The sequence below is a fragment of the Sinocyclocheilus anshuiensis genome, unplaced genomic scaffold (assembly GCF_001515605.1).
Source record: "Sinocyclocheilus anshuiensis isolate Anshui unplaced genomic scaffold, SAMN03320099.WGS_v1.1 scaffold108, whole genome shotgun sequence".
Classification (NCBI taxonomy): Eukaryota; Metazoa; Chordata; class Actinopteri; order Cypriniformes; family Cyprinidae; genus Sinocyclocheilus; species Sinocyclocheilus anshuiensis.
Window position 1 is genome coordinate 520,906 of NW_015554071.1, and position 13,541 is coordinate 534,446.

General features: G+C 36.3%; 1 protein-coding gene across 2 annotated transcripts in view; it reads right to left on the bottom strand.

Moving 5' to 3' along the window:
• The window catches only part of LOC107668707 (regulating synaptic membrane exocytosis protein 2-like), a 162,303-nt gene that overhangs the window by 147,054 nt on the left and 1,708 nt on the right, over positions 1 to 13,541 (bottom strand). For both annotated transcript variants that reach the window (XM_016460673.1, XM_016460674.1), the window contains exons 3-4: positions 2,176 to 2,214; positions 845 to 931 (exon numbers count right to left, since the gene is read on the bottom strand). In XM_016460673.1, the coding sequence (XP_016316159.1) occupies positions 845 to 931; positions 2,176 to 2,214 (126 nt within the window). The remainder of the gene's footprint in view (positions 1 to 844; positions 932 to 2,175; positions 2,215 to 13,541) is intronic.

Consider the following 13,541-nt stretch of genomic DNA (forward strand, 5'->3'; position numbering starts at 1 on the left):
ACGAGCCAATGCACATTGGCATGCAATTATTGCATCCAGCTGCCGCTGATCACAGCGTGAGTATAATAAGACAGCAGGTGCAATGCATACCAGCTTTTCGCTTGGGAGCCGAGCGACAACATCGTTCTGTTCTATGTTTATTTCGAGAACTACGAGTTCAGCACGCTCTCGGAAGCTTTCTGTGTTGGCGGGACGGCGCTTCAGCGGTGGTCGTTCCAGTGTCGAGTGGGTTGCGCACTTCAGGCTGCACTACCCCCTGTCGTGTTGTAAGAGGCAATCGTATGGTAACCCTCGTTCCCTGAAGGAGGGGACGGAGACGTCACGTCCCGTCGCCACGGTTGCTGTACCACCGCTGAGCGGCCGGGTCGCACTTGCATTGCACCTGCTGCCTTATACTCACGCTGTGATCAGCGGCAGCTGGATGCAATAATTGCATGCCAATGTGCATTGGCTCGTTTAGTTTACACTCGAAGTAGATTGGTCTATCGAAGCGATATCCCAATTCCCGTTCCCTCCTTCAGGGAACGAGGGTTACCATACGTAACCGAGACGTTTCTGAAAAACACGCAGCTTTTCACTTCACAAGATGTTAACTGATGGACTGGAGTGGTGTGGATTACTTGTGATGTTTTTATCAGCTGTTTGGACTCTCATTCTGACGGCACCCATTCACTGCAGAGCATCCATTGGTGAGCAAGTGACATAATGCTACATTTCTCTGTTCAAATCTGATGAAGAAACAAACTCATCTACATCTTGGATGGCCTGAGGGTGAGCAGATGTTCATGTTTAGGTGAACTATTCCTTCCAGCAGTATGAACTGAAGGCCCTGCGCTGTACTTACGGCTTGGGCTGCTCCTCACTGGGGGACTTTGACTGGGGCTGAAGGACATTACTAACCAGCTCAGTGATTCCACTGAAAGGATTCCACCTGTTCAGACAAGCACAGCAACATCAAGTGGCAAAAACCGAGGGGTGTGTTTCTGTCTGTTCCTCTAACACTTCCAATTTGGTGGGACGACACCAAGAAATCCCTAAACATTTTGTTGAACTGTGCTGTAATGCTTGATTGCGACTGGTAATCACCGTATATGTCGAATCTTATCAGTTTCTTTGTATGTATGCATGTATGAAATTTATTTAGCAAAGATGCATTAATCGATCTAAAGTGTCAGCAGAAAAAATGTCATGGTTTAAAAAAAAAAATTTGCTTTAACATTGAAAGTTAAATATATACGGCAATAAAACTGCATTTATATTATTATTATTGTTGTTGTTGTTGTTGTTTTTATAATGTACTTGAGAACAAATGTATTTTTGTTGTAAAGACATTAAAACTTTTAGAGGATTTTTTTTTTTTTAATAAATTACTGGTAACAAAAGGTATATTCTTAAAACAAGAAAAACAATTTAAGCATTTTTTTTTTACAAATTAAAATATATTTGTTTAAGATATAGTCTCTTAAAACATATGTATGAAATTTTATTTAGCAAGGATTCATTAATTGACCAAAAGTTTAAGCTGAAAAAATTTCATGGTTTCCACAAAAATAACTTTCACATTAAAAATCATTTTACAAATTAAAATGTAATACATTAAACCTTTGTTTGTTTGTTTGTTTGTTTGTTTTACAAATAAATTACTGGTAATAAAAGGTATATTCTTAAAACAAGAAAAACTATTTAAACTTTTTTTTTTCAAATTAAATTATATTTTGTTAAAGATATAGTCTCTTAAAACAAGTCTAATGCCACTTAAGTAAACTGATCTTGTTTGAAGGATGCTCACATAGTTTAACTGGTAATGCATTAGAATTGACTAAAAAGAGATGAGTGATGAGAGAAACAGCAGCTTTAGGACTGAGGGAGGAGAAAGCAGCTGAATCACAAGAGGACAGTAGTGCTGTATTACTGGAGCACTGTGGAGGAGCAGCTGACCAACTACATCACTACAGCAACACAGATGTGCTACTGAACGGATAAAACGGTTAGTAGGGTGAGAAAACAGGAACAGTTTCAGTATTAAGAAAACTAGAGGTGATGCTGTACAAGTGTACCAACTACAGGACATCATAGAGCCAAACAACTGATCACGGGGCAGCTCTGAGGGATGTGTCACAGACAGCGAAGGGTGGAAAAGGAAGGTGAACGCTGGAAGAGTTGTCTTGTACTCACTGAGCTGACTGAGGCTTTGTGTCTTCTTTAGGAGGTTCCCTAAAAAGACATGTTCAACAGCTCAGCACACACACAGGGCAAAACAACAGACTAAATCAAACACTGACGAAGCAGAAACAAATGAAATAAATAAATTAGGGCTGCCAAATTAGCGTGCCAACTTATTTATTATTATTATTATTATAAATAGCAATACATTTCATGCATTAAATGCCATTTTATTTTAGCTAGTGCTGGGCAACGATTAATCGCATCCAAAATAAAAGTTTTTGTTTATATAATATATGTGTATATTTATTATGTGTATATAAATACACACACATGCATGTATATATTTCAGAAAGATATGTTTATATATTTATATATAAATTATATGAATATAAATACATACATGCAAATACATGTCAATATTTTCAAAATATATGCTGTATGTGTGTGTCTTTATATATACATAATAAATATACACTGTATACACACATATATTATGTAAACAAAAACATTTATTTTGGATGCGATTAATCGCGATTAATCGTTGCCCAGCACTAATTTTAGCATAATTTAGTAGACGTTTAAGAATGATGAATTTGCAAAGATTCATGTAAATTTGCTAATTTATTCATCAGAGTTTATGTAAATATATCCTAGAAATGGATGGTCTTCACCATTTTAATACATTTTAATAATCATTTTTATTCTCCTGCTTTTATTGTTCTTCTTATTTCTTGTGCATCTGTTGTGATTATTTTATGATGATTTTAAATCATTTTTATGTAAAACATTTACATTGTGTATGAAATGTGCTTTCGTGTTGCCTATATTTTGATACAAAATTAACCAAATTCAGCATTTGAGAAGCAACTTCAGAAAATTATAAGATCAATAAAGCTCTATCTAATGGCAGCCCCAATACATAGGCAGATGATTATATAAATAAACATAGATCATGAGTGTTACAAAAAAATATGAAAAAAAAAACACATGAATCTAAAAATCACATAATGAAACACATTAACATAAAGAGAATAAACCATATATAAATGTTTTGCCTTATATGTGATTTTTGGTGTTGTATGCAATGTGCTCTAATATTAATCTTTAATCTAAAGACCTTCTGTGTAACATCCCATAATCCCGTCATAATTAGCCAATTAACACATTGTTCATCTGAGAACTATTATATCACAGCATGATTTTGAGATGCACAGATCTTCACATCCACAATGCTCAGCATACAGTTGAACACAACCATACTGTTCTCACTATTTCTGCAGCATACAGTATACATACTGTACTCAACATTATGCTCATTTTCTGTATGCATGCAGTCGCCATAATGTATGACACAACCAGGATGCACTGCATGAAACACACTATATCCCACAATGCAATGTGCTTAATGTGGCCTACCACATGTTTAATGAATAAACTGGGTATTTCTTTTTCATGGCTATAAAAATGTGTGTAATTTTAACACTAAAGACTGTAAAAATGCAATGTAAAAATCTGTTAATTGGTTAACCGTAAGTTTGAAGAACGAATGAATCTAACGGGACATTTCATCAACTTTTACAGTAAATACTGTGTTTGAAAGTGATATTCATCTCATAATTTACAGTTAAAAACATAAATTGACATTCCCAGAATTCTCTGTGTCATTTATGGATTCATTTAAATTATTGTTTTTTAGTTTCGTTATCAGTTATGTACATTAAAATGTCATGTTTTTGTGTTTGTGTGTATGACATTATGTGCACCTAGAGTTTACTTCAGCTTGTGATAAACTCATCGCGTGACTTTCTCATACCATTTATAGTGATTGTCAGTATATTATAAAGGTACAACCATTTTTAGTAGGTTGGAAAATTAACTTTATATCAGTTAATGAAATATACATTATTTCCTGTAAATTTAAGTTCAGTTTGTAAAACCTAAAATGTTGCTATACCATTTTTTTTTTTTTTACAGCAAAGCAACCACAGCTGACATTTTTCCACCATACATTTCACAGAATTTTTATTTTTATTTTTTTTGTATTGTTATTATAATTTTTTCTGACTTGCACATAACTGGATTAAAGTAATAAAAAAAAAAAAAAACTTTTTTAGTTTTTGAAACTATATCTGGACTCTAATGTAGAATGGTACCATTTGAAATCTTTGCATATTTAATAATAGTATTTAATATATATTTAAACGTAAACGGTGTACAAGGCTATAAAATAATTGGGGAAAAAATGCAATTACTGTACTGTTGTTGTATACACTAGTCTGATTGAAAAGTAGTATACTTATACAGCAACTTTGTAAGGCAGAGCCAATGAGCATGGGTTACTATAAGTGTCAATCCTGTTACACAACGTCTTCACACAACAGACCTGACATAAACTCATTACTTGAGACTGAGATCTCATAAAAGCTCATACACAGCATGCTCAGCAAGTGTTTACAGCATCACATGGGGAAAAAAAATAAATTCCTGCACTGTCATATGGAAATAGTTTATAGTCAAAGAGCAGTCCAGTGGAAACCCCAGTGTAAACACTGTGTACTTTGAACACGTAAAGAGATTACTAGCTGTGGTCAGCCAATCAGCAGCGGCGCTCCTAAATGCCCGACACTGAGTCCTAATGCAGCTTAGACGCAGAGATCAAGTGCACTTACACCACTGTAGCATCATTCATACTGTAGCACTACTCTTCTGCAGTATGCACTATTTATATGTGTACAGTATGTGCGCTCTGCATGCAGGGAATACCAGCATGATGCAGCATACAGTACAGTTTTACAAACTAGCATGCAGTATATATACTGCACAGTGTGCAGCAAGCAGTGCATGAGTGTTGCATTTAGGGTCTATAAACATCGTCTGTCCTCGTTTATGAAAACTACATCAGCTGTGTTCAGCTCATTCAGATGCTATGGACAGGTTGAGAGTGTGTTGTGAGAGTGATACAGACATCCATTGGCATGACTTTTAATATAAAGCCAGTCTGGATGCAGTGCAATATGAATGGTTCTCCAAAATGTCCAGTTATTAAGGTTACACTTTATTTCGATGGTCCAGTTTACTATAAGCAACTTTGCAATTACTTGTCAACTAATTGTCGAGGGTTAGTGGAATAAGTTGACATGTACTTGAATTAAGCACAGTTTGATGTTGTAATGTATTTTGTACAGAGGATATCAACTAGGGCAAATTCCAAACCTGAAAACGCCAATATTTGTTCAGTTAATATTTGTTCAGAACTCAAGGGGAAAACAAAACACATCTACTCTATTCACATTTAGTGCAATGGAGTGCTACTACAGGAATGATGCACTTTTGTAGGCTAAAACCCCAAAATTAGTTGCATTTCATCACTTTCGGTTCCATCGTCCTAAGGCTCTTTTTCCTATTTTTTGAATGGGTTTTTGGTTTAATGCTTGAAATAAGGTCTGTGTCTAACACTAAGCTCAAGATATTTTCACATTTTATTCTACATCATAAAATAGCAATACACGCCCTTGTGATTTTGAAAAAAGGCATTTGCTAACAAGTGTGTAAATGGGAATCATCACACCTAGTCACTTTCACAGCCTCTTACAAACTATTCTAACTCAAAATGGTTTTAAATAAAGATTAACAGAATTGTCGGAAGCTTAATGGTGGTGATCCTGAAGTCATGTGACTATAGTTCATTTATAGCCTATGTTTAGCTTTTTACTTCTGCCGATTGTCTTTAAGCTTCAAAATCTATAAAAGCTGGTCAGACACAAATGTTTGAATGGAGTGTGAATGGAATATGCCTCATGTGGCTTTACTCTGATAAAGGGACCATTTAAAGCAACAGTGTATCTGACTAGGCAGCCAATCACAGAGCAGCTGAGCGACTAATGACATCACTAAACAAGAGGCACAACCTTCCCTAATTCTTAAATGCTGTACTCACTCAGAGTGTGCTGTGTGGAGGAAAACCCACAGGGTTATCTCTATTATCTCTCTATCTACATTATGGCATGCAGTCCAATCAAACCCCATCTCAGAAGCCAATCCAGACTCAATCCAGGCTCATAATAGATACAGCAATATGTTTTTAGACAGACTAGTTTATTTGTCATTTAGTAGACGTGTTTTTCCAAAGCGTATACGGTGTGACTGTCCCGCTGGAGCATGCTGGGGTGAAGTGTCTGACCCAAGGGCACAGACGTTTCCCAGTAATTCATTTCATAAGTGACTCTACCTGACACCAAACCAGCAACAGTTACATTACCAGACCAGAGCCTGTGTGTGAGACTTCAGTTATCAAAACAGACACACAGAGACGAAGATACCAACTCCAGCATGTTGCAGTGGGTCTGCACTTGCTTGATTAATACTTAACCAGCACATGACTGACTTAGCAAAAACTCTTTAATCTTCATAAGAAGCCTCATTTTTCCAAAGATCATCACTCTCAGAGCACTTAACACTCAGGAGAGTGTGAGAGCACAAGATATGAACGTATCTGCTAGAAAGCACCGTGTCGCCTCAGATGGCCGTTTGTGTGCTGCTCTGCCAAAAAGCATTTCAGCATCAGCCGCTGATTTCAGCGATGTGCAAAACTACATTCAAAAACAGCTACGAAGCACAGCTGAATCCCACAGATGGCAGGAGTCTCAAGACAAGTTTTAAAAAGCTTGTGTAAATTAAATTTACACATGCAATGGCTAAAGATGTTACTCTGAATGTATACAAGATGTTTTTTGTCTAAAAATAGTTCAACTTTAATGGGTTAGGTGTCTTCTTGTTCAAATCGAGCTTTAAAGTATGGTAGTTTTATAGTGTTTGGATATAAAGTTTATGAAGAGTTCATTTGCAAAAACAGATAACTCAGTTTTTAACCATTTTCAATAATCGTGTTTTTTCATTGTGCATTCCAATTAATCTCAAACTAACTGCAGTTGGGTTATTTTGATTAGGTTAAAAAATAACAAAAAAATACAGCTAACTAACAAAATAAAACACAATTAAAAACATGATGACATAATAAAAAACATGATTCGTGACCCAGGACCACAAAACCAGTCATAAGGGTCAATTTTTCGAAATTAATAAAAATTGTGCTCCAGGGTCACATTTTTGAAAATTAAAAAAAACAGTTTTATCTGTTTTTGCAAATAAACTCTTTCTTAAAGGGATAGTTCACCCAAAAATGAAAATTCATTTATTCACTCACACAAAAGAAGAAATTTTAAAGAATGTTGGTAACCAAACAGTTGACGGTAGCCATTGACTTCCATAGAATTTTGTTGCCATGCTATGGAAGTCAATGGCAACTGTCAACTGGCTACCAGCATTCTTTAAAATATCTTATTTAGTGTCCAACAGAAGAAGGAAACTCATGTAGGTTAAGTAAATGATGACAAAATGTTAATTTTTAGCTGAACTGTCCCTTTAAGATGAGTGTTTCAGTGTATGTTTTAAATCCAAATGCTATAAAACTACCATAAATTCAAGCTTGACTTGAACTTGGAGTAACATGCACAAGAAACTAGACTAGAAAAAAACAGCAAGCTCTTCTAAAATGTTTTTCTTGGATGTTAAGAATCTATTAAACTTAATTACACATTTGTGAGGAAGACACGGTGAACTACACAGACTACGAATTAATAAGACAGCAATCAGATTAAGCCACAGTATCCAACCCAGATCAGAGAGACTGACATCTGACCGAGTGACTGTGAGATCTCCAGTGGCACAGGCCTTACAAAACTGTGTCAGTCAAACAAGTTCATGCCAGCTGCCGACACCGCCATTAAGGAGCTTTAAATACAGTCTCTCCAAGAATAAAACAGACATTCATATAATGTTTTCACAACATGCGGTTTATTTGGAGATGCGTGCTGTGAACTTTTTTGTAATGTGTAACAAAGACACTGTAAAATAAAGAGTTACCAGTCTGCTAAATGAATGAATGTAAATGTAAATATAGCAATTACTCATGTGGAATATTTGGAAAATCTCACTTGAGGTTGAAATGTGTCCAAAATGCTCAGTAGTTACTCTGGCGCGTTTGAGTCTGGCAGTAAACGCATTGATTTTTTAAGCTATCAATGTCCTATTATACTTTCAGCACAACAACAGTGCAAACAGATAATTTGGGGTGGAAGTGAAAATCTCAAACTTTGCAGATTTTATATGCACACATGCATTCAAATGATTTGGTAATCTCTCTCTCTCTCTCTCTCTCTCTCTCTCTCTCTCTCTCTCTTCTGCTCACCAAGGCTGCATTTATTTGATCAAAAATACAGTAAAAACAGTAATATTGTGAAATATTATTGCAATTTAAAATAACTGCTTTCTATGTGAATATATTGTAAAATGTCATTTATTGTTGTGATATAAATTGCTGAATTTTCAGCATCATTACTCCAGTCTTCAGTGTCACATGATCCTTCAGAAATCATAATAACATGCTGCTAAAGAAACATTCCATTTTTTATTTTTGTGGAAACCGTGATACATTTTTTCAGGATCCTTTGATGAATTATGTTATTTGAAATAAAAATCTTTTGTAACATTATAAATGTATTTGCTGTCACTTTTGATCAATTTTACGCATCCTTGCTGAGTAAACTTATACATTACTTAAAAAAAAAAGAGAGAAAAACCTTGACCGGTGGTATGTCACCATAAACAAATAACTAAACTGAACAGTTACCATTTCAGCAATAACCCAGACATGTTTGCATTATGCAGAACATCAGTGATATGGCTTATCAGAAACATGAACTCTGCCACCACAAGAGCTTGATAAACAGTCTCGAGGCATCAAAACACAGCAGTATCCCAACAGTACACTCTGGAAGTGTGACACTGAGAGCTTGAGTCCATTGAGTTTTTAGAACAATCATGCGATAATACTAGAAACTTGAGCATTGGAGGTGAGTTACACCAGTTTCGGTTTGGTCTGAGTTCTCTATCAACAAACAGGCACGTGGCGCAGCTGAAGCTCACGCTGTTTGGCAGTGATGCCTGTCAGACGGGAGCGGAGCTCTGGCACAGCTCTGGAGGTTCACTGGGTTCAGTCCAGCCCTGGACCGTGGAGCCAACTGGGCCACTCCAGTAAATAATCTCTCTAAACACAAAGCCCACTGCATCTGAGAGCAAATATTAAGGGCAAGATGCAGAACCACAGCGCAAGACTGCTCCATAAACAGATGCTTAATTATGGGATAGTTGAAATAAATATTTTCAATTCTACCAAGTGCCGCATTATCCACGCATTGAGCAATACGTGGATAAATGTGGATAAAACCATCAATTCTCAGCAATCAGTTTGTCTCTAGTATGTCAAAAGCAATGTCTAGTGTGTGTTTTTATACAGAAATAACAGATGACTGTATCACAGTGGACTCCAGGTCATGAGTAGTTCATGATCATATGACTCTTTGAACAGACGTTCAGATGCTCAAATCGTGCTGAAAACACGATCATCAGTTTTCAATTATGGGATAGTTGAAATAAATATTTTCAATTCTACCAAGTGCCTTGAGGCATTGAGCAATACGTGGATAAATGTGGATAAAACCATCAATTCTCAGCAATCAGTTTGTCTCTAGTATGTCAAAAGCAATGTCTAGTGTGTGTTTTTATACAGAAATAACAGATGACTGTATCACAGTGGACTCCAGGTCATGAGTAGTTCATGATCATATGACTCTTTGAACAGACGTTCAGATGCTCAAATCGTGCTGAAAACACGATCATCAGTTTTCATACAAACTTGAGGAGCTCATGCAGATCAAATGCTGCACACATTAAAACAAAAGAGGGATATTTTCCAATTCATGCTTATTTTTCATGCTATTAATATGTGCTGGAATTTGTATTAAGCTAAAACAGTAGCAAGTGCAAATCATTTTGACTTTTCAACCAATATAGTCAAAAATACAATTGCTTGCATTTGATTAGAAGCAATGCAGAATCTTCTTTATTTCATGCCATAAAAATCCAAGTTTAAATTATATAAATATGATATAGATATAAATATACATTTATCTTGAATAGTGCAGAACAGTGCAGAATCATTTCACGCCATAAAAAGGTATACTCAGTTTTTCAAAATGATATAGCAATTGTCCTGCTATTAATATCATTTGTAATCAAATTTGTATTAAACTACAAAAATAGCAGCATTTTGACTCAAAAAGTGGCATAAAAAGGTTTAAATGACATAAACATGATATTAAATATAAATATAGATTTATGTTAAATAGAGCAGAACAGTGCAGAATTGCTTCACACCATAAAAAAAATCATACTAAATGTTTCAAAATGATTTAGCAATTTTCATGCTATCAATATAATTTTAAAATTAATAATATTAAACTACAAAAATAGCAGCATTTTGACTCAAAAAGTGCAAATAACTTTCACCTTTTGACCAACATAGTCAAAAATGCACATTTGTACATATAATTAACAACCTAGAAATAATGTAGAATCTTGCTATTTATGATATATAATATTATATGAGTATATATATATATTTATGAACAAACTGAGACAGACTCAATCCAGAAGAAGTGTGGCAACGTCTCCGAGATGCTTCAAGAAACCTACCTGCAAAGATACCTAAAAAACTATGTGCAAGTGCACCGAGGGCAAAAGCTGCTTTAAACGCAAAGGATGCTCAAACCAAATGTTGCTTTGATTTAGTTAATAGAAGTTAATTGATAAAGAAAATCTATTTCTGACATTATTTTTGACAGCATCCCCATTTTACAGCATTTATACACAAGTGCCTAAAGCTTTTAACAGTACTGTAGCTTTGCAGGTAGGTCTCTTGAAGCATCGTTGAGACGCTGCCACAGTTCTTCTGGATTGAGTCTGTCTTAGTTTGTTCTGTTTCTTCATGTCATTCCAGACAGACTGGATGATGGTGAGATCAGATCTCTGTGTGGAGCAAACAAAAATCTCACTGGATTATTACAATTAATGGCTAAATGAATGTTTGGAAATGGAAACTGATATTTCCTAGTACTGACACACTACAGCAAAAGATTTTTTTACAAAACATTTTTTAGCTGGTGAAAATACTAGTGCTCTAATCATTTTGGCCACCACTGTATACACACACACACACACACATGCATACACAAACAAAACTACAAAAAAAAATACTATAGTACTTAAACAAGAATTACTGGTCCAGTGCTTTTTCAGACAGACTTAGAGGAAGTGTTTCATGTCACACTGCGGGACACTTTCACTGCTTGATATCAACTACCTCTACACACACAAGAAAAACAGGTGCACCCTTGCAATTAATAAGGCCTGTCAAGCAAACACACACACACACACACCTACACATGTTTGTGGGGACTTTCCATAGACTTCTATTACTTTTATACTGACCAAACCATATTTTCTATCCCCTAAACCTACCCCTTACAGAAAACCTGCTTGCATCATTTACTATTTTTAATAAATGTTTTCCTCGTGTGGACCAAATTTAAAAAAATTTCAGCTTTTACTATCACATTTGGTCCCCATAATGTAGCACAAACAAGCACACACACACAGGAAGGCTGATCTGTCAGAGAAACACACATCCGCAGCGGACAGCGCCGTGGTGCTGAAAACACCGCGCCGGGCTCCATGGCAAGCGCAATCGCGCAAACATCGCCGCGCTGGGCGTCGCGTTAATAGTTAACGCCTGACCTATTCGACAGCACGCATTCAAACTTGTAGTAATCTCTGGTATAAACGGCGGCTGGTGGGATTTTTAGCGAAGATGGCGCCCACAGCTAACCCAGCCCACCAGAGGCGAAATACTACATCCACACGCGGCACGCGAGCGACGAAAAGCCGCCAGACGCGTGACATTGACCCCTCTGACGGCTACCCCTTCTGTTTTGTCCGCGCTCGTCTCAACAATAGCCTAATATTGACAGTCGACGTAAGCAGACGTATTACATTTCAGGAGACAGTCATGCTGAAAACGACAGGAGGGAGCGCGTTTAAAGAGACAAATGCAGTCCTCCTCGCCCCCTATTAAGGGTGCTGACCACAAGCTTACTTCAGCATGGACTGCTCTTTCTCCTCCTCTTTCTTCTGCCGCTCCATGACCGAGAGGATGATCCTCCTCTCCTCCTCGGTGAGGTGGCTCAGGTCCGGCGGAGCGGGAGCCGCAGGGGCCCCCAAAGCTGACATCTTCAGGTGTGGATGCTGCTGAGAGAGCGATGCGTGAACATGAAACACATCTCTATGCATCCTACACGTGTAGCCAGTGTTGTGTTTATGCGATGCATAAGTGGACTGATCTCATCTACTACATGCATTACGATGATGAAGACCGCAGACAACTAATGGTTTCATGATAATAACACCTTCACACCCTGCATTGGTGGATTTAGTGGTGCATTATTAGCTAGAATCAATATGCATCCCAGTGACAGCAATGTAGCTTGTCACGCTGCCTCATAAAAAATTAAATATAAATATAGATTTATGTTATATAGAGCAGAACAGTGCAGAATTGCTTCACACCATAAAAAAATCATACTAAATGTTTCAAAATGATTTAGCAATTTTCATGGTATCAATATAATTTTAAAATTAATAATATTAAACTACAAAAATAGCAGCATTTTGACTCAAAAAGTGCAAATCACTTTCACCTTTTGACCAACATAGTCAAAAATGCACATTTGTACATATAATTAACAACCTAGAAATAATGTAGAATCTTGCTATTTATGATATATAATATTATATGAGTATATATATATATTTATGAACAAACTGAGACAGACTCAATCCAGAAGAAGTGTGGCAACGTCTCCGAGATGCTTCAAGAAACCTACCTGCAAAGATACCTAAAAAACTATGTGCAAGTGCACCGAGGGCAAAAGCTGCTTTAAACGCAAAGGATGCTCAAACCAAATGTTGCTTTGATTTAGTTAATAGAAGTTAATTGATAAAGAAAATCTATTTCTGACATTATTTTTGACAGCATCCCCATTTTACAGCATTTATACACAAGTGCCTAAAGCTTTTAACAGTACTGTAGCTTTGCAGGTAGGTCTCTTGAAGCATCGTTGAGACGCTGCCACAGTTCTTCTGGATTGAGTCTGTCTTAGTTTGTTCTGTTTCTTCATGTCATTCCAGACAGACTGGATGATGGTGAGATCAGATCTCTGTGTGGAGCAAACAAAAATCTCACTGGATTATTACAATTAATGGCTAAATGAATGTTTGGAAATGGAAACTGATATTTCCTAGTACTGACACACTACAGCAAAAGATTTTTTTACAAAACATTTTTTAGCTGGTGAAAATACTAGTGCTCTAATCATTTTGGCCACCACTGTATAAATACAAAATATTTATTTAAGCGACAT